Source organism: Ursus maritimus, unplaced genomic scaffold (assembly GCF_017311325.1).
Source record: "Ursus maritimus isolate PB19 unplaced genomic scaffold, ASM1731132v1 scaffold_12, whole genome shotgun sequence".
In the NCBI taxonomy this organism is placed as follows: domain Eukaryota; kingdom Metazoa; phylum Chordata; class Mammalia; order Carnivora; family Ursidae; genus Ursus; species Ursus maritimus.
Window position 1 is genome coordinate 70,579,143 of NW_024423564.1, and position 22,994 is coordinate 70,602,136.

At 39.9% G+C, this 22,994-nt stretch overlaps 1 protein-coding gene across 1 annotated transcript in view; it reads right to left on the reverse strand.

Moving 5' to 3' along the window:
• CCDC30 (coiled-coil domain containing 30) overlaps positions 1–22,914 on the reverse strand; it is a 60,970-nt gene extending 38,056 nt beyond the window's left edge. Inside the window, 5 exon segments of the mRNA XM_008699348.2 lie at positions 2,812–2,991; positions 7,561–7,801; positions 19,800–19,969; positions 21,352–21,489; positions 22,804–22,914. Coding sequence (XP_008697570.2) covers positions 2,812–2,991; positions 7,561–7,801; positions 19,800–19,969; positions 21,352–21,489; positions 22,804–22,914 — 840 coding nt within the window.
• Between the last annotated feature and the right edge of the window lie 80 nt (positions 22,915–22,994).

A 22,994-nucleotide genomic window follows, 5' to 3' on the forward strand; every position in this document is an offset into this window, starting at 1 on the left:
ATGTAGAGCAATAGGAAACAACTCCGGTAAGACCCAGGCTCTTTGGATTTACCAGAAAGAAATTACAGATCAAGTTTTAATAGGCTTCCTATTTTTCCAGTGAAAATCCTCGTGTATCCCCCCTGCCCTGCTACTCTAAACCAGTTCAACCTCTCTCATTTTTTTTCCCTTCATTTTCTCATTTTCTTTAGGAGGATTGGTACAGCTTTTAAAACTTCATTGACAGCAACAAACCTATTAAATCTTGATGTCTTCTCAAACGTACTCTAACCCATTAGATAGGGACTTTCATTTTGCAAAAACAACACAGCCACGTATAGAGAAAGATACATGATTTCACTTATACGTGGAATGTGAAACACAAAACAAAATGGAAAGGAATTCATAAATATGAAGAACAATCTGTGTATTACCAGAAGGAGGTGGGGGGATGGGCACAATAGGTGAAGGGGATTAGGAGGTTAAAAAAAAAAAGAACAATGTAGCCATGAAAAACTCAGTAAGACACAGGCATATCTAATGAACGGGAAAAGACAAAAAGAAATCAGGGAAAAGAAGAAATCAAGTGTTGGAATATTTGGTACATTTGATTAGTTCAGGGTTATGAGACCTAAACTTACTGTAAATAGAAAAGGTCAAGTCCTTTCATAATACATTGTCCACCTCCTTCATAGGCCAAGAAAGCCGAAGGCCTCTGGGACCTGTGATCATCAGTCAGAATTAACACGCAGCATTTTGGCATTTTGGTCATGTTGGATAATGGGGTGAGATGACAGTGGAGCAAACACTATTATGGCCAATGACGTGCATCTAGGAGTTCTTCTCTAGCTTTGGGTTGGGGTATTCAAGCCCTAATAAGAGGATCCAGTACAGTGTCTCAGTGTTGGTGGTGGCAGAACAGTTCTCTGCCCGAAGCTCTGCAAGCCCACAGCATTCTTCTCAATAGCCCCCTAGTATGTACGGACATACAAGACGTCTATAAACAATTGAGAGAATAAAGAATGGCAATTTCTTGTGTGAAACTATAAAGTAAAGCAAGAGGGTTATTACCAAAAGAGAGCAACAGACCTGGATTTAAATTCTGACTCCACGATGTGTTAGTTTTGCAACCTTGGACAGTTTCTCATCTATAAAATGCTGGCCCTCCAGGCCTTAGGGAGGTTTGTAAGAGATAAAGTGGACAAACTGTCAATAACAGGTAGTTAGTTATTGTATATGACTCCATTTAGGTGCCTGGCTGAAGGAACCAGCCCAAACACTGTTGTTTCATTATTGAAATGGCCAGTATTTTACCCCACCATGAAAGGGATTTAAAACAGAACAAAAAATAACTTCTCTTTTTGCAAATCTATCATTTGCCCATCCCTGAAGGGCTCATTCATTAATTCAACAAACATTTCTAGGGTGCCAACCACAGATAAGGCATCATAATCTGTGTTGCTCCGGTCATTACACCTTGAGAAAGATGTAGTATTGCTTGAATATGTTGAGAATTAGACAGCTAAAATGATCTCAGAAACGTGTTTGAAAGGAAAAGTGAACAGCTGTCTTACAAGGAAATATGATAAAGATCTGGAATTTAATTTAAAACTACAAAGGAATTTAATTTAAAACTACAAAAATGTGAATATGGTCAATATTCAAAAACTCATGAAGGGTGAGGATAAGTATGAGGGTTCTTCAAATAACCCTGGAATACTAGGGCCGCTAGACGGGCCTCCCTTAAAGTTTGACGTAATGACTAGTTCTCCTCTGTATTTCCCCTACTAGATTGTGAGTTCCTAAGGTAGGGACCTTTCTTAATCCATTTTTAGGTCATTTTTTGAAGAAGATACCTTGTTCCCACTACACTAAGTGTGATGAATTTTCTTATAAAGGGCGAGAGAGTAAATGTTTTAGCCTTTGGGGGCCACATGGTCTCTGTCAGAATCACTCAAATCTGCTATTACAATGCAAAAGCAGCCAACCGAAATATACAAACAAACAGGTGTGGCTGTGTGCCAATAAAGCTTTATTTACAAAAAGAAGAGGCAGGTAGGATTTGACCCATGGACTCCTACTGACCAGGGGATAAGAACTCTATCGGTTTTACCTACGGTTAAACCCTCAGTAGCAACAAGATTGCCTGCCTAGATTATGACTGATGCTCAGTACATATTTGTTGAATGTTGAATTCCAGAACTTTAGATAGGGACTTATGGAAACTAGGTCTCTAATAAATTTTTACAGAATTGAACCTCAATTAAAAGGAAGCACTATTTTACACAATGGTTCAGTTTGAATATTTATATGGTTCATAAAATTTAGATGACTCTGTGGATGGCAGTTCTACGTGGATTATTTTAAACCAAGCATGTTTGGGGGATGTCCTCCTAACTTTTTGATAGAACAAGTTTGCCCTCCTATGAATTGTACCTCGGAGCAGTTGACATTTGATTCAACCAATAATAATGGATACAGCTCTTAAGGATAAATAAATCTATAGATAGAACGAGGGCAGGACCTCTAGCATGTGGGGTCAGGTCATTCAAATTTAGTTAAGTGTTAAAAGTTTTAGCTAATGATTCCAAAAGATCGTGTTTGTCGCATTTGTAAGTTGACAGCGTACACAGGCCTTCAGCAGCAGGGCAACCACTCAACTGTGTACCTACTTGGTCGGGCAAAGTCCGAGTGAGTCATCAGACAGCTCAGTTGCCCACCCACCTGGGGGTTCTATCATGAATTATGCAGTTGGGGAATTTGAATTCGTTTATCCCCAGGGCCTATTAGCAACTGAGACCCTCCGATGGAGGCTATGACCTCTAGAATTACCTTAATGCTTTCTTCCTGAAGTAGACTATTATGCTGTTTCAAGTCCAGGTTCTTCCCTCGCTCGTACCGGAGCTCTTTTTCAGCCGAGTTGCACAGAACCTGGAGCCGGCGCAAATTCTGATGAAGCTGTTGTACTTCCTCTTGCTGCTGGTGTTTCAGTTTTTCTCCGGATGATGGATACTAAACAAACGTTTTAAAAGAGAAACGTGGGCAATTTGAAAGAATATTGGTAAAACATGGGTCCCAGCTGTCAGAAGCAGAAATGTCAGAGAGTGATTATTCACACGTAAATATTCTTGGAGTTGGCTAACCTCCAGCAAATTACTCTTTGTTGTACTTAGGGCCATTTGGTACATGTTCATATAATTTAACTCCTGTTATTTTGGAGTGAAAATATCAAGGAAATTATCTGAGCAAAGCAGTTAAGCATAGACAACTAACTTTCTTATTTTTCATACCAATGAAGGGAAACAGAAGCACGGACCATTTTAGGGTAAAACAAGCTTTAAACGGGGAGTTCGAAGAGCCAATATGTGAAGAAGGAAAGCATGAATATGTATGCATTGTGTGTGTGTGTGTGTGTGTGTGTGTGTGGTATCTGTTGGCAAAAAGAAAGAGAACATTTACAAGAGATCTTAAATTCCCAGTCTTCTTTGCTTTCCTGTTACTATCACGATTCTTCTTCAGTCACTATTCAACCACCGCACACCCTCCTGCAGGTCTCCAGGGCAATAAAACCAGCTTGACCAAAGGAGGAATCATGGGGTTTTCTAAAAGGTAGGCTCACATGGGTATGCTATGTAGATAAAGAAGTCAACCTTATCCAATTCAATAGATAACATATGTTTAGAGTTTCCTGAGTCCTGGTCCAGTGTACTTCCTGCCCATGACTTTCTGGAAATCCCATGTCATTAGTCTGGTTCTCTCTTGCTTACAACAGAATTGCAACACAGAATTCCCCAAGTCCAGTAAAGACCTTTAATTCCTATCTTGGTTTAGTCAAGAAGGCAGTCTAAATCCAATTTGCTTGTTCTAGAGCTGCAAGTGTCTAAGATCCCTAGAAAAAAATTCTTTAATGGAATTATAATGTAATTATTTAAGAACCCTCGCTTTGGAATTAGTTTCAGTCCTGAATCTATCTTGAAGAAGTTAGTTTCTCTGCTTTTCATTTTCTTCATCTGAAAATGGGGATAATAATGAAAACTGCCGGATGGAGTAAAGGGTAATTAAGATAATGCACGCAAGCACTTAGCACAATGCCTAGCACGCAGTAAGCACTCAGTAACATTACCCAGTACTGTGGGTGCTACCCAGCTTTATTTTAACTCCCTTCTGCTTCCATCTGAAAACAAGAGTTCTCCTGAAGGTTGGAAACGCTTGATCACCAATCTAGCTTCTTATTTAACTATCAGATAGCAGGTTTTAATAATCGATTAGTAACCAGCAGCCCATATGGCCACTGACCATGCCCAAACAGAGATACACAAGAGACACACCCCCTTTATACCAATGTACAGAAGTTTTTAGCCTGTTTTGAAGATGAGAAAAGCCAGAACAATAGTTCTTCTTGCCTACGTTCTCTAGTCAAAGTCACTTAGCCAGAGTAGAAATGCAAATTAATTTTCATGAAAGGCAACTAACTAGTAAAGAAGCTACCAGTCAACCAGTCAAGTGGCCAACATAAAGAATCTCTACTTTTTCCCCACCATGTAAATTGCTTCCTGGCAGAAAGTTATTATAGAGGCGTTTAGACTCACTCAGGCTACTAGGAACCATGTAGGAGTGCAAAGTAAAGTATTTAAACATCCTTTCTTGACCAATCAACAGATTTATTAAGCTAATTATCCTCTCCGAGTCTCAGCTGACTCATCTGCGAATTAAAGGCATAAGACCAGATGATGCGTACATAATGTCTCTTCAATTCGTAATTCCTTAAGAATTAAAATGAAACAAATCGGAACCAGTGTTAATTATATTAATTTTATAGTCTTAAGATCTAGCTCTTAATATTTTCAAATATTATCTTCATACAATAAAAATTTAATATGAGCCAAATCCATATACTGGTCCCAATGACAAGATCATTCCTTTTGTGGAAACAATTAAAGCCTATGAGCCTTAAATACAGTGGATGTGGATGGAACAGGCTATGCAACCTGTGAAGATATCAATCATCAAACCAAGTCCCCTTGCCCAGACTCCCTGCTTATCAAACATCCTTCAGATCTGTATTTGTCTTTCTCAGCTCTCTACAGGCGAATGCGTTGTTCATTTAAACATGATCAAGTGCTATTTATAATTAATTATTACAGATAATACTAACTGACATTCCGGTTTCACGCAATAGTCTTGAAAGTTTGGTTTAATGTGAGTTTACCACCAAGACACAGATCTATTCTAGGGGGACTAATGCATCAAGTTTTGGAATCTTCGAGCCTAAGGGCCAAACCCCGAATAAATTCACCAAGATAATCGATAACAGAACATCCTGGGAGGGCTTTTGGGAGACAGCATGCCAGCCTTCCTTAGGAAATAAGCTCTACATGAGACCTGTATGCTTTCTTTGAATTTCTCAGCAAGGGGAAGCAAATGACATAGGGGTTAAGAGGTCAAGTTCTAGAGTAGACAGACCCAGGTTCCACCACAATGTGTCATTCTGGGAAAATTATTTAACCCCTCTCAAACTTCAATTTCCTCATCTGTAAAGTGGTGACTTCGTTGTGCTGCTTAATACACACAGGTATTTAGAACAGTGCCCGGAACAGAGCATATATTCAATAATGTCGTGGAGAAACACGAAGCTAGATTTTTAAACCTATAAAATTAAGCTAATTAATGGTGATTCCAGGTTGTTTCACAAACACTGGGGAAGTAATTAACTTGAATTCAGCTATTACAATCTTACCTGGAATGCTGTTGAACAGCTGAAATTAGGCCACCAAAGGCGATCAGCAGCCAAAGATGATGTCACAAATACAAATGAACAATAGAGCTCACCTACTTACTCATAAAAGAGGCTCTCACTGTTCTTTTTCTACGTATTTACCGTCTATACACTTTAAAGTTTGACACCTGGTCTCAAGCTACAGTTGCTTAAATGTGTGTGTTATGAGATTAAGAAGATGCAGCAGTAAGTAGCTCGGCACTAGACACTAACCCGACAACAGGGGTGAAGACCGAAAACTTCGCATACACAAGAACTAAAGGCAGAACAATTTACAGCCACCAGTACGTCCAAGTACCCTCTACACAGAAAAAGGTTCGGAAATTATCATTGCACAGAACGCTGAAGAAAAAAACAAACATCTGTGTAAAGTGTCTTTCCTTCCTTGCCTGCTTAAAGAAGTGAAATAGTGTGTGTGATACTGCTTTGGGAAACGGAAAGTTCAAAATATAAATATGTTATTTTCTCCCACGAGGCCCACATCTGTCTTGATTCCTGCTGTATGTGTCCTAACAGGGCCTGACACGTCATAAATACTCCATTAATAACAGTCGGATAAACGAGTAAGAGTAACTTACCCTTCTTTCAATCTTCCAAAGTCATTACTATGGAACAAAATTACTGAACTCTGCAAGAATTCAGTGAAACCCTAGAGGCTATGTGGTATAAAGGACCATTTGTCCTTTCACAAAATGGCTCTTCTCCCAGATGCCCCATATAATTTGTATATATTTAATCGTTTTTCACTTCCCTCCTGGGTACTGAGAGATGATTCTTCAAATAATGAGAACGTGTACATTAAATAAAATTAATACATGAACCAGGGTGTTACTTGTCATACTCTCTAACTCACTGTTCTGTAAGTGTGTTGATCATTTTAAGCGCATAAACCAAGATTTTACAGACTTTGTGACCATGGTGTCCAGCCTCTGCCCAAGTCTCCTGTGCTGCTCACTGCCCAATAAAGGGACTGTCTGGGGGATTTAAAATTAACCTCTTTTTGAACATTTGATGTCATACTCCCCTTTGGTCTTCTGAATAAATGCAATGGCTCCCTTCTCTTTCAAACATATGAGCCTCCTTTCAGGGATCTATTTTCCTTCTTTACTGTGACTTGCCTCGTTTTCAGACCCTATATCTGAATCACTTTTCAAATATACTTTTGACTTTACTATTACTCGGCCTTTTTTCCCCTATGTATACCTGAAGCCATTTTTAAATGTATATTACCAGTGTTTTGAAGTTGGTGTATGTATGTGTACAAAGGCCTCCCTCTGTGGATCTCAAAATAATTCCTAGAAAGGCACCTGTAGGGAAATCTTCATGTGAACAAGAGAGACCCTCACAACTGAGGCGTAAGTGCTGAGGTGCAGTTGGCAGTCTCTCCCTCGATTTCTCCAGCAGGCAGAGCTTGAGTAACTAGCAAAAGCCAAACTTACAAACAGTTCCAAGTCTGTGGTCTTCTCCTCACCCAAACTAACTATTTTGTAATTCTAAGCCAGGCACGATGAATAGAAAACGTGGCACAAATCCTGCCCCGCCCTATCCTGCCTCCCCAGGGCAGATGTTGAGGACCAATCAGCGTTTCTTCCTGCTGAGCCTTAAATGGAGCCTAAGAACCCTTAGAACAAAGTGTATCTGCTGTCGCGCTTAGTTCCCACGCTGGTTGCTATTTTATTACCACTCAGGACATGGTGACGATCTTGCTTAACAACATACATTAACGTTGATATAAAAATGGTGCTTACATGCAGAGCTGGCCAGAGGACATGGACCTAGTCAGAGCGTGCGTTTACAGCACCTACCTGGGCACTGGTGTCATCTGAACTATCCCCTGAGCTCTGAGACTGTAGGAGGCTCTCATTTATACGATTCAGCTCTTCTCTAAGCCTCACGATTTCCTCAGGCTTCAAGGTTGACTGCTGTCCTTCACCCTTCATAGCTTGGTTCTGTTGTGAGTCCTCCTTCTGCCTCTCCCTCGGCAAAGTGCCCTCCTTTACTGACTCCTCTGCAATTTCCTTCTGCTTACTTTCTCCTTGTTCAGGACTTGGTACAAATATAACAACAGAAAACTGTCAAAATTCTCATTATAGTAGCAGAATATGGACCCCCCCAAAAAATCAACCAGTACTGCAAGCAAATTTTTCAACTTGAATTCTGTAGCAGAACAGTTATCTTACTCTTATAAATAAATTTTAAAAACAAATGAGTCATATTTTTTTTACTCACATTCAGGGAGGTGACCCATTAGAGGTTTTTGTTCATAAAAAATCAACCAATTCAAATGAGCTTTTCACTTTTTCAACATTAAGTATGGCATAGGGCAGACACAGCTTATAAAGATTTTTTTTCTAATTACTCAGTAAGCTCTAGGCACTTCGGCAGGCACTGGGGCTACAATAGGACATAATCCCTGCCCTAAAGGGCTTACGGTTTAGGGAGAAATAAGGAAAATACGTGAGTAGATTACACTAGCAGTAAGTAATCTGTGGACTGATGGATGACTGGGCACAAACCAGGCAAACATAAAGTTATATGTGTGCATACTTGCACGTGTGTATGTATAATGGGTGAAGGCGCTGGTGTGGATGGGAACAGAGAAAAATAAGTGTTTCAGGATGACTTAATAAATGAAATGGGTGAAAGCCTGGAGGCACAAGAGAGAATGTCCTTTAGAAAGATCGTTTGGACGCCATGTGGTGGGAAACCCGAGACTGTAGTGATCCATGTGATAAACAATGATGACTAGAACAGGATGGTGGGATGGAAACAAGAAGTGGGTTCTAGAGATATTTAGAAGACAATACTGATAAAATTTGTCATGAACTGGATGTGGCAGGAGAAGAAGAAAAAGGAATAATGGATGACACCTGGATTTCTGACTGGGGCAAACAGGCAAGTGGATGGTAGACCAAGAAGGGGGAATGTGGATAGAGATTGGAGAGATGCCTTTGGAGAAGATACAGATACAGAAGAACGGGAGCAGCAGCCGTGGGACTGGGTAACGCGAGCCAAGGGGAAAGGAGAAAGTGAGAGGAGGAGGACCATTCTAGACAGACGCCTGAAGACCTGTAAGGAACAAGCAGAGGAATGAGAGGCTGAGAAGTCAGAGAAGGAGGAGGAAAACCAAGAGACTGTGAGCCGCAGAAGCCACGCGGAGGGAATGTATCTTCATCGGTCAGACAGTGCATGACACAAACATGCAGAGTTTATTTTGATTCATTCATTGCAAATTTGTTTCAGCTACCTCGGAGCCTAGATGGCATGCTTCACAAATTATAGTTGGTGCTCAAATTCTTCAAGAAGACAATCTGGCAATACAGATCAAGAGCCATAAAAATGTTCAGACCCTTTGACTGAATAATTGACTACCAATGAATTTACTGCAACGGAATAATTCATAAGAAGAAAAGAGCTGAATGTATAATAATGCTCATAAGCATGCTATTTAAAACAGTGATTAAATGGAGGCACAGAAATGGCTAAGAGAATCAAAGGTAAATCAACTTGAAAGTGGTATAAAGATTATTTATCAACATGAAAAATACTATTAAAATAAAATGGTAGAACAATAAACTATATATTTGTATGTATATGTGCAGAAACATACATAATACCATGGGAAATGTATATATAGAAAAAACTGGAAAGGAACAGGGGAAAAATTAGGTCTAGGGAGTTTTTTTTCCCTTTTAAAATTCCTTTGGCATTGTACAAAACAAAAGAAATATTTTATTTTGAACTTAGCAGGTTCTTTTTTTGTTTTTGTATTTTAGAGAGAGTGTGAGAGGAAAGGGAGGGGAGGGGCAGAGGGAGAGGGAGAGAGAGAATCTTAAGCAGGTTCCATGAACAGCACAGAGCCCAACATAGGGCTTGATCCCACAACCCTGAAATCATGACCTGAGCTGAAATCAAGAGTCAGATGCTTACCCAGCTGAGCCACCCAGGTGCCCTAACTCAGCAGGTTTTTAAAGATAATATACTCAAATTATACAAAACAATATGAAATAAAGACTAAAAAGCTTTAAAAATAAATTTCTGATAAAATAACAATGATTTTTTCCATCCTTCACAAACTCTTTTCCTTTTCCTACTCCCAGTGGAAGCCAGATACACTTAAAGACTGGGGAAAATGCAAACGTACACCACATAATTTTTAAAATGGAAAAACCAACTTCTGCTTCTGGGAAGATGGAGTAAACCTACTTTTCCCTGTTTCTCCCACCAAGTACAACTAAAAACCCGGGCATTATATATAAAACAAACATAAGAAGACTCTGAAAGATAGAGAGAAGGTAGGCCAACTAGGGTACTCAAGAGCTGAGGAGTGACAGGACTGTGAGCTTCCCGGATTTTAACTACTTTACTCCAGTCAAACACCACAGAAAAGAAACTGTAGCCCCACCCTCACCCATGTCAGCCAAGGCCAGGAGCCTACACTTCCACCTCTGCCAAGCTATCATGAAGCACCCCAGCTACCCCGTTGGGGTGGTGTCACAAGCCAACAGGGAGCTGGGACTTTCATCTCTGCCAGGTAGTTATAGACACGGGGAGTCTGGACTTTCACCCCCACCTGGCAGTGAGGAGACTCCTTTCTCCCTTTCCTCTAGGGTGGTGTCAGAGGAGGCCTAGTGGAGAGTAAGGCTTTTCACTAACAAGACCACACTTACCCACCTCCATGTGGTATCATGGAGACGCAGTGGATAGCAGTAACAAGGCACTCCTCCCTCTTACAGCCAGAGCAGTACAAGCAGAGGCCTCTCACCCTCACCTGCAGTAATGAGGAGCCCCCTTTCCTTGGGTGTCCATGGAGCTTGAGTGGGTAAGCTTGACTTGTACCCCTCACCTGGGGTAGTAATAAGACAACACCATCTTACTCCCCCTGCCAGAGTGGTATCGGAAGAAGCCAGTTAAACTGAAGGCTTAAATAAGACCTAGAGTCTCATAATACCCAAAATATTCAGATTTTAATTTAAAATTACTCCTCATACCAACACCAAGGAAAATGAGCAAAAGGTAAAAATAGATGATAAAACCAACATGTCAGAATTATCTGACAACAATTTTTAATCAGCCATTATAAAAATGCTTTGATGAGCACTTACGAACACAGTTGAAACACATGAAAAAATGTGGTCTCAAAAAAGAACTATAAAGTCTTGGCACAGAAATAGAAGATATAAGGAAGACCCAAATGGAAATTTTGGAACTGAAAAGTACGATAATCAAAATAAAAACTCAAATGCAAAATGGACTTATATTGTAAAAATATACATAAAACACAGGAGAGTCTTCAAGATTTAAAGTTAAGCAGAGTTCTGAGACTTAACACCAAAAGTACGATCCATAAAAGGAAAGACTGATACATCATCAATATGAAAAACTTCATGCTGAGAAAATCCTCGTAAGAGGGTGAACAACAAGCTACAGACTAGGAAAAAATATCTGCAAATCACATATCTGACAAAGGACTAATACTAAAATTCATAAAGAACTCTCAAAACTTAACAGTGAGAAAACAAACCCGTTAGAAAATAGGCAAAGACACAAAAGGAGACTTCACTAAAGAGGACAGACAGATGCAAATAAGCACATGAAAAGATACTCAACATTATTAGCCTTCAGGAAAATGCAAATTAAGACTATGATAAGATACCACTATACACCTACCGGAATGGCTAAAATTTACAAGTGACAACACCAAATGCTAGTGAAGATGCAGAGAAATTGGGTCACTCCTATATTGCTACTGGGAATGTAAAATGATACAGCCACTGGGGGGAAACAGGTTAGCAGTGTCTTAAAAAACAACAACAAAAAACCCCCTAAACATATGGTTACCACACGACCCAGAAACTGCACTCCTGAGGATTTGTCCCAGAGAAATGAACAATTACATTCATATAAAAACTTGAATATTTATAGCAGCTTTATTCAAAACAGCCCAAACTAGAAATAAACTGGGTATCTTCCAATGGATGAACAGTTACACTGTGGAATAGCCATACCATGGAATACTACACAACAGTCAAAAAGGATCCAACTGTTGATACAGAAATCTAGATGAATCTCCAGAGAATTATGTTGAGTGAAAAATGCCAGCTCCAAAAGGTTACGTATTGTATGGTTATATTTATATAACTCTCTTGAAATGAAAAACTTACAGAAATGGAAAACAGACTAATTTGAATTAGAATAGGGCCTAGAGTAAAGAAGTGGGTGAGGGAGGAGGAATGTTGGGAGGGAGGGTCTATAAAAGAACAACATGAGGGATCGCTGTGGTGATAGAAATGTTCGGTACCTTGACTGTATCAATGTCAATATCCAGGTTATGATATTATACTGTAATTTTACAAGATTGTACCAATGAGGGAAACTGATAAAGGGTACATGGGATCTCTCTATTATTTCTTACAACTGTATGCATGTGAATTTATAAGTACCTAAAAATAAAAAGCTTTCTTTAAAAAAAAGGCAAATATGAAATGGTGTTTGATTTGTTACATTTAGAAGGGCCAATTACTTTATAAAGAGTAAACTTAGCCAGACTTAATGTAATTTCCTTCTATAATTGCACAGTGGCCATGTTGACATGGAAAAAGAGAAGCAGCCTTCATTATGTTTCCATAGTTAAAAGATAAAGTTTAGGGGCACCTGGGTGGCACAGCGGTTAAGCGTCTGCCTTCGGCTCAGGGCGTGACCCCGGCGTTCTGGGATCGAGCCCCACATCAGGCTCCTCCACTGTGAGCCTGCTTCTTCCTCTCCCACTCCCCCTGCTGTGTTCCCTCTCTCGCTGGCTGTCTCTATCTCTGTCGAATAAATAAATAAAATCTTAAAAAAAAAAGATAAAGTTTAAATGGCTTTCCTCTTAGGTGGGTCTATGAGATGTGCCTGTAAAGCCATATTTAGAGCAAGGCAGTCAGTAAGTCTTCTCTGACTTGGAGGGAATGATGAGCAAGTGCTCTCTAGGGCACAATCCTGGGGCTGATGCCATTTAACATCTTCATTAATGGTCTGAATAAATTAACAGCATTCACATGAATTCATTAGTTGATTAAGGAGAATTAGCAATATCTTAGAATATGGGAATTTAAAGTGTTCTTGATACATGAGGACAATTATCCACTAAATAAATGCCCTCAGAAAGAACAGGTTTATCCTTTCAAAAGATACGAGAAAATGAGTAATTAAGGCAAATTGAACAGATTTTAAAAAGTAGTACATACTATTTATTACTTTATTTTACTTTTATGTAGTAGTAGTAGTAATAATAATAATAATAATAATAATAATAATAATAATATAAAAGTTGTGTGGGCAAAAGGAAACCACCAGCCAGAAATGACATGTTGCTGAGAATATGTCTTGCAGTCCTGCACATCTGTACTTTAGGGGCTGGAAAACTCACCGTGACTCTCACATTTCTCCTCTAACATGGTCCTCCCCCCCCCCAGTAATATCTTGGTTTTATGTTTTTTTAAGTTTTTACTTTAATCCAGTTAGTTTACACACGGTATAAGATTAGTTTCAAGTGTACAATATAGTAATTTAACCCTTCCATACAATATGTGGTACTCATCAGAACAAGTGCACATCTTAACCCCCATCACCTATTTCACCCAACCTCCCACCCACCCCTCTGGTTCTTAATCTTTATTGGAAAGGATCTATTGCCTAGTTCTGACTGAAACTCACCCCGTCTGTTGTTTTTATTTCCTTCTGTAAGTGTGCAGTTGTCACCAGGCTTCAGCTGGTAGGAGGCGCCCAGGCAGCATCCTTACCCTGTTCCTTTTCTAGTAACCCAGATACACAGTCTTGAACACATATGGAGATTCAAGAAAGACACTGTAACACAGCACAAGCTGTGAGTTCTAGTCCTAGGTCTTCTATCTACTATTCACATCACCTTTGGCAAGGCACAATCTCTCAGAGTCTTAGTCTCTTGAGTCGCCTTACTCATAAGTTTGTTGGGATCTTCTGAAGTAAAATGTGAACGCATTTTGAAAACCTACGAGTATAAGGTATGATTACAATGAATTCAAGCCTAACAGAACAGGGACGGGTAACAATAGACCTCTGTGTCAAGAGGGGAAGGAAAAGAAAAGATTAATTAATTCATTCATCAACTGTTTATTGAATATCAATTATATGCCAAGCACTGTTCTTCCCCCCCCCCAAGATTTATTTATTTATTTGAGAGAGAAAGAGAGCCTGTGAGCCAGGGAGGGACAGAGGGAGAGAATCTCAAGTAGACTCCCCGCTGAGCACAGAGCCCGATGTGGGGCTCAATCCCACAACCACGAGAACATGATCTGAGCCGAAATCAAGGGTCAGACGCCCAACTGACTGAGCCACCCAGGCGCCCCGCCAAGCACTGTTCTATGCACTAAAAAGTTAACGGTGACCAAGACAGTCAGGACCGTGCTCTCACAGAGCACATGCCCAGAGGAGGGATATGAGGACACACAACAAACAGGATAATTAGATTATGATAAGTCACGAATACAGTGATGTGGCAGAGCAGGAGCTAGGATTTACCCTAACATGATGCTTACCGGTTACCTCTCTGAGAAGGTGCAAAGGAGTTAGTCACGTGAAAATCTGGGGGAGGAGCATTCTGGACAAGAACAGCTTTTCAGTGCAAAATTCCTCAAGTAGGAAAGTACTTTAAGGGGTCGAGGCTCTGCAAGGCTGCATGATAAACAAGGCAGAGTGTGGTATAGTGATGAAATTGGAGAGATGGACAGAGGCCAAGTCACAGAAGGCCTTATAGGTCATGGTAAGGGTTTAGGTTTTATTTCAAGTGCAATGGGAAACCACGGAGAGATTTTTAAGAGAGGAGTAATCTCATTCAACTTGCATTATAAAAAGACCACCTTCGCTGCTCTATGGAGACTGGATTGATAAAGAGGTGTGGAAGCAGGGAGGTGAGTGAGGAAGATATTGTATAGTCCGAGTGAGTGACACCAGCGTCATGGAGTAGAGTAGTAGCAGTGGAGATGTAACAGAAATAAACAGATCAAGTATTCTATATTTTCATGGTGGAACTGACAGGACTTGTAGATGGTTTAGATGTGGGGAGGAAGCAACAGTGACTCCGTAGGTTTTGGTTTGATCAACTGTGTGAATGGAGGGGCTATTCACTGACTGGATTGGACTGGGAAGAAGTAGTTTAGAGGAAGAGGAAAAATGTAACAGTAGTCTGTGAAATGGATATAAATTCACTGTCAAGTTGAACTGGAAACAAAAATCAACTTGATCATTTATCAAATAATTCTTGATAAAGGTAGTAAGAATGCAAGGAGATGGTTAATGAGAGTGTGTTAGAAAAAAAAATACAGCTCATTAAGGCATTAAGGTCAAGGGAAGCTACCAGCTGCTCTGGCCCAAGCTTCCTAACAAGGCAAACCCAGGCTGAGATCGCTGGGCTCTGTAAGCTTAGGGCTGCCATTGGAAGTCCAACTTTGGGGTCAACTGCAAGTACACAGTCGGGGTAGGAGGAAAACTCCATTCATTCCAATATTTTTAAATTATCTACTTATGTGTCAGGCATTGTTCTAGACACTGGAGACAGTCCAGAACAAGACAGATGGGACTTCATTCTTACCCCCATCCCACCCCATGTTACACATATTGTATATGAGTATATGTATATATGTATTGTATATGACTGAGTCCTGAGTAATTTTTAATACCATAAAGCTCATTTGCATAGCAACTACCTAGAACCCAAGTGTCCCAGCACCTTCTTGCCCTTGGGATATTTGTGACTATATCCTCTCCAAAGTAGATATAGTGGTAACCTCTGACTCAGTTAGGAGACTCAGGACCTCCTGCAGTCTCGCTGATAACTTCCTAAGTATGTGACTGTGACCAAAATAGGCATTTCAGTTCTCTTGGTCTCAGAGACCTCTCTATGAAAGGAGAGGACTAGCTAAATAGCAGTAGTTTTCAAACATTTTAGCTGTGGCCTCTTTCTTTCTTTCTTTCTTTCTTTCTTTCTTTCTTTCTTTCTACGTGTGTGTGGCCTCTTTCTTGGAGTAAAATCTTATAGAGAACTCCACATAAGGGGGCGCCTGGGTGGCGCAGTCGTTGGGCGTCTGCCTTTGGCTCAGGGCGTGATCCCCGCGTTATGGGATCGAGCCCCACATCAGGCTCCTCTGCTGGGAGCCTGCTTCTTCCTCTCCCACTCCCCCTGCTTGTGTTCCCTCTCTCGCTGGCTGTCTCTGTCAAATAAATAAATAAAATCTTAAAAAAAAAAAAAAAGAACTCCACATAAGAAACAGATAAAGTGGGTCTTCTCTGGCTGAAATGTGAGTGGAAGGCTCCCAGTTCCACTCATCAGTCTTTCCTCATCTCCAAAGGCAGTTTCTAAGCCCCCCATAGAGCTCCTAGAGTCTTGGAAGGCTGAAGTGTGAAAACCACTAAAGAAGATCTGCAGGTCCCTCTGTTCTAAGATTCGTTACTCTACAAGAAAAGCACTATACACAACAGAAAAACAAGACAATCCATTACCTTAAAGGAGAAGAGATATACTACAAGAATCAATCCATTTGGCTTATGGAGCAGCTTCTATGTGCGAGGGACCATGCTAGATGTACTGTGACACTTTCTACTCCTTCTCAGTGGAAGATTTTGTTCATGGCTTTCTGGCATCTTCTTCACCCCAAGTCCTGCCATAATCCTGGAAGATTCCAAGGACCATACAGATCACCCAGCAATGCCTTGGCATCTCACTTCCTCAGTCTCCTTATCTCCAATGATCTCATCTCTCCCTCCTCGCCAACTACTTGAATAACCACACCATGGGTTGTATCAGCAGCAAACACCTCACTTCTGAAACAACTAAAATTAGATATCCAGATTTCAGCTTTTCCTTTTTACATAATTTTTACATAAATATCTTCAATTCCTTGTCTCTTTTTCTATCAGCTCCCTTTACTTGGTTCTTTATCCAATGTGGAGCCCAGTGTTGATGATGGATGACGATGGTGATGATGACTAAAGTGGGCTCCGTGCCCAGCATGGAGCCAGTGCAGGGGCTTAAACTCATGACCCTGAGAACAAGACCTGAGCTGAACCAACCAGATACCCCAAGCTTAGTGTTCATGATTTTCATCACTGTCTAAATAAAATGTTTAACTTTCTTTCCCCCATTGTCCTTCCACAGCACTCATGTGGCAAAACCTTAGCCCCAGACAAATCCAACTGTCTTCTCATGTCTGTACTATAGTTGCCCCACACATCACATATTCTCAAAGACAAATGCCATATAAAGTCACGGTCTCCAGCCTTAACTGGGCCCTCTGGACTACCTGCCCTCTCTCGTAAGTTTTCTTTTCCAATTGCCACAGTTACTACTTCAAACTTCTTTCACTCTGGTATTTCTTTTACTCCTTCAGCACATGACTCTCCTTCCTACTTCACAGGGGGCACAAACTATCAAACAGGTCCTTTGATTTTTCTCTCAAGCTAAAAACTCACTTGGATCACTGTCCATCTTCCCTTTCTTCCTCCTATTACAATGGACCAGGTGGCCCATCTCCTAAGGCTAGTTCCCCTCTGGTATTTGGAATCCTAAACCTGTCCATGTGGGGACTCTTCCTCAGCATTTAAACATAACACATTTCCTCTTACCTCAGCTCCGTATTCCCTTCTCTCTTTCACAACCAAACTCAACAAACAACAACCACCTCCAAACTAGTCTCACTACCTTCATCCCTGTACTAACAATCTATTTTTCACAGAGCAGGTCTGTTGTGGTCTCTTCCATGTTACTAAACCCTGAGGTAGTTTCTTACTCTCCAAACGTTCCCATGAGGGTACTCATGTTCCCTCATGATCAGGTCTCTGCCTACCCCCTCACTCTCGTCATCTCCTTCCCCATTTCCTCTCTCACGCTCTGTGCTGTAGCAGCACCGAGGTCACTGAGTTCCTCAAACAAATCATGCCTTCTCTTGCATATGTCATATCCCCCCTGAAAATTATTCCCTTACCTTTTTGCTTGGCCCTGGGTTATCTATACTTCAGGACTCAGTCTGTTACTTCCTTTAAGAATATTTTCTGGTTTCTGGGGCGCCTGGGTGGCACAGCGGTTAAGCGTCTGCCTTCGGCTCAGGGCGTGATCCCGGCGTTATGGGATCTAGCCCCACATCAGGCTCCTCCGCTATGAGCCTGCTTCTTCCTCTCCCACCCCCCCTGCTGTGTTCCCTCTCTCGCTGGCTGTCTCTATCTCTGTCGAATAAATAAATAAAATCTTAAAAAAAAAAAAAAGAATATTTTCTGGTTTCTTAGCCTGCACCAGGGCATCTCCTTTGTGCTCCCATAGTATTCAATACTGCTTAATTTTCTATCTTCCCCCCGCAGGCTGTATGGACCATGAAGGTAGGAGCTATGTCTTAGTTTGTATCCTCAGTATCTCCCTACAGTCCCTGGCACGTGGTAGATATGCAATTTTACTGTCAAATGTGATTGTGTAATGGATCTGAGATAAATGGAGGCTATGAAGTGGGGCACAGGAGATAAGAAAGCAAGGAAACATTCCGAGAAGAGGAGAGGGAAGCATAGGGCAGATACAGAGACTTCTCACAGTCCCAGTGATGGGAAACAGTTTGGATCAAGTAATGGAAATAGGTGGCAGCAAGGAGTTCTTTAGAGAGAAGTCCAGTATCTTTATCATGACAAGGTTCCCCACCTCCAACTGAATTAAGGCCACAGCATTGCACCCTGTGGCAAGTATCCCTACCAATGATCCCAAGTCAGCTGGATGGATTTTTGTCAGCTTTGATAGCTGACGTCAACGGCTTCTCTGAAGAGTGTTCAGATTGGCCACTTCAACTCCATTGCCACCTATTCAATCTAGGCCACTATCTCTTCATCTGTGGCTCATATCTGGATTAATTGGTCTGTTTTTCTTCTTCAATTTATCTCTTCTAGAGATACTAGACCAATCTCCCTTAAAAACCTGGTAATACACTGTTCTAGTGCTCAAGACCTAGACTTCCTTTTCCCCCTACAGCAAACCTAAATACTGGGACCAAGCCTCTTGGCTCTTTGCTCTTGTGACCACTATCATGCCTATTCACCATATCTCCAATATGCTTTTCCACTTCTGCAATAGACTCCATGATTGTGAATCTTGGACTCAGAGCACACCCTAAAGTTAAAAGCAACTTTTAGGGAGGCATAAAATTCAGCAGTCCAAAACTAGCAAAACAAAAACAAAAAACAAAAAACCCCCTCCTTTTACGTTAAAACGTTTACATAGATAGAACTTTGGCTACACCTAGACCATATTTTCCTAGTACACTGGCGATGTATCCTTCAGTATATAGTATATAAGTCAAAATTGCCATCTACTTTTTCTTCTGATGATCTCGTTCTAGGCTTTTGCCCAGACAAAATTTGATTGCATTTATTAGTTTTTGTGCCAAAGGAGAGTAATGCATTTGCCCAAAGTCTCATAAGTTTCTGTGAGAGATACTTCTAGTGAAAAAGCAGAAATACAAGAGTTTGATTACCAAAAAAGATAAACAAAAAAGATTAACAAAAGATTAACAAGATTAACAAAAAAGGAAGGAAGGAAGGAAGGAAGGAAGGAAGGAAGGAAGGAAGGAAGGAAGGAAGGGAAGGAGGGAGGGAGACAGAGAGAGAGAGAGAAAGGAAGGAAGGAAGAGAGAAAAGTTTATCAAAATGATTACCAGATACAATGTTACATAGAAATAGCACAAAATCTCTTCTCAGAGTATACTCTAAGTTAGGGTAGTAACACATTTCCCTGGTGAAACTACGGGTTATTATCATTCCTTTTATTTTTCCATGCCTTCCAAATTTTCCACAAAAAGCATAAATTTATTTTAAAAAGCAAGAGAAAGTTTAAAATAATAATATTTCAAAAGACAAACTCCTTGGGGAATACTTGCTTATAATTAATTTTTCCACTCACAACATTTGGAAATGAATGTTAAATTCTTACAATGGTCAAGCCAAATAAGGTGAGTGGACCCCATAAATAATTAATGTGATATGGACTTTCTCAATTTACCAGAGTTCCTCTCTGTCTTCCTTTGGGCTTTGAATCTCTACTTCCAAAACTGGTAGTTTAGACACAAGATCTTTACAGATGTTTTTACTTGTAATTAAATTAGCAGCTGCAGTTTTTCTCCCTATAGCAAAATGATTAAATTGTTCAAATTCTTGTGAGAGCTTCAAGACCTGTAAAGTGAGAAGACAAATATTCTATTTTGCATACTCTAATACATAATTATGAGAAAGTACATTGCGTCCATTAAGTGCTTAAATCATTACTGACAAATAATATAAATTGACATCCTATTTGAAGTCTTCTAATTTAACTTAACATTGTACAGTTGTTATGTAATCTAATCCATTTTTACCAAAGGCATAAGGATGCATAAATCCATGGTTTTAAAGAAGGGTATTTTTGGAAAAAGGGAGAAAGTGGGAGAATGATAAAGCAAATGTGGTACCATGTTAACACCGGAGGCGTGAAGGTACATGAGAATTCTTTGTACTATTTTTGCAATTCTCCATCTAACCCTGGTCTGGCAGCCATTTTTATACTAGGGGAACACACTGGGGTCAGGACATTTTAACATTTTCTTAATTCTAAGCATGAACCTAATTTTCAGTATAGCTGAAAAAAAAAACCGCTTTGATTTGAAGGTTTAAGGTTGAAGACACTTAAGTAAACTTCTGTTTGTTTTGAATTTTGGGGGTGGTGGTAAAATTCACATAACATAAAATTTACTGTCTTAACCTTATACACTTAAGCGTACCGCTCAGCGGTATTAAATACATTCACACTGTTGTGCAGCCATCACCGTCATCCATCCCCAGAACTCTTTTCATCTTGTAAAACAAACTCTATACCTAGTAAACAGTAACACCCCCTCCACCCCCCCAGTCCCTGAAACTACCATTACACTTTTTGTCTTTATGATTTCGACCACTCTAAGTACCTCACATAATTGGAATCATACAGTATTTGTGTTTTTGTGATTGGCTTATTTCACTTAGTATAATGTCCTCAAGATTCATCCACATTGTAGCACATTGCAGGATTTCCCTCCTTTTCTAAGGTTGAATAACTTTCCATTGTGTATACATACCACAATTTGCTTATCTATTCATCCATTAATAAACACTCACGTTACTTCCACATTTTAGCTATTGTGAATGCTGCTGCTATGAAAATGCGTGTGCAAATTATCTCTTCAAGACCCTGCTTTCAATTCTTTTGGGTATATACCCCAATAGTGGAATTGCTGGATCATTTGGTAGTTCTATTTTTAAGTAAACCTTTTACATTATAATATGTGCTCCAAAAATTAAGCTGTTGGGCAACTGATTTAAAGTAAAAAGAATTCACAGAGTAATCCTAAGAGCAAAGTAGTGGTTGAAGTCTACTCTGAGCTGCAGCCTGGCTTATAACCTATACTACATGGCGATTTATTCCACAATAATGAAAGAAACCACAATTTCCAAGTCATCTCTTCCTGAAAATTAATTTCCTTTTTTCTTATCCTGATAAAAGATAAAGTCAAACACTGACATTTAAATTAATTCAGTCTCACCTTTGCTTCTAATTCAGAATTCTCTCTTTGTAGCAGGTTATGGGCTACTAAAAAATAGTCTTTGTCTTCTGATGCCCGTGGAAGACTTTGAATTTCATTATAAAGGCATATAAGTTCTGACTTTGAATTTTGCAACCCCTGATTAAGAAATAAAGATATTTAGTAAAATAAAATAAGACTTTCCCCATAAAAGGTATAATACTTTTAAAAAGGTATCTTTGAAATGACTCTCACAAATTTTTTTGTTGTTTTAAATATTCCAAATTATTCTTCTGGCAGAACTGCTTTCTTAGTAATTAAAGTTTACTTAAATCAATCAATTAAACTGAGCGTTCTTAGTTTCTATCATTCACAGGTTGAAGGACTAGGTTTCTAGAGTTACTCCTACTTTCAACAAGGCTTCTAGAGAGGTAAATTCTTCAGCCACTCCTGCTTTAGTTACATTACCTGTTTTAAAATGTATCTTTTTAAAAAGTTACTTTTTACGGAACAACCATGCCTTTAATTTTGTGACAACCCCATGCAGTGGGGTTACTGAAACAGGCTCAGAGATTGTAAGTGGCCTGCCTATGATCACATAGCTAGGAAGTGGTAAAGCTGAGATTCAACTGTCTGACCGACTTCAAACTCTGTGCTAACTACAAATTATGCTGCCTTACTTAATAATGTATGTTCAGTGACTCAATCAGCTCGGGTTTCCTCCAATCCTGATTTTTTTTCTATATTCATGAGAGAAAACACTTCAGTTATATGTAGATTCTTATCAAATTTCTACACTGATGACATGGAATATATAGTTTGGTTGGTGGACGACTGGGACCTGAGAATCTGTGGTGCCCTACGAAGGGAACAAGTGATATAAAATTTACTTTAGGAGAGGAGTTACTAGGTATTTTCCCAAAGCCTTGAAATCAGAAGGGGAAGAGAGTGTTGATGAGGAAGGCACTGGGCAAAAAGGAGAGAAAATAGAGAGTGGCCACCCAAAACCACCGGAAGAGGGCAAGCGGTAGTAGTTTCCTACCTCATTGCACCGAAAATTCCCGTAGGTCATCAGGATGGGATTTGCGGCATTGCACTGGCTATCACCCACCCTGTAAACTGATTAAGAGTCACTGTCCTCTAAATTGGTGATCTAGACTTCCATGGACTCACTTCCAGGTCTCTCTTCTAACTATAGGCTGATTGTCTCCCAATAGACCTTTCCAAGATGGGGGACAAGCAGTTAAAAGGAGAGACAAGTCCATGACACTATGACCTGCTACTATGACCTTTAAGCCCCTCTTTGCCTGGTGCTGGAACTCAGCTCGTGGAAAGGATACTCATCCCATTATTACTAACAGAAACACATATTCTATAGCTACAGTTTATTTTAAAATCAAAATAAATGATAACATGAAATCCTTAAAGTAGGAATGCAGAAAGAGGGAAATAACATCTTGAGTGGCAAAATACCTCACTTTTAACTTTCAAAGCCTTCTGTACCATATTAAAATCAGATGCCAATTGCTTTCTCCTTTCTTCTGACAACTCACTTTCAAAGATTTCAATTTTTTCTTGGCTCATTCTCAAAATCTGCAAAAAGCATTTTACGTAATTAATCTATATACAATAATCATGTTTCTTATAAATTCTGCTAATAATAA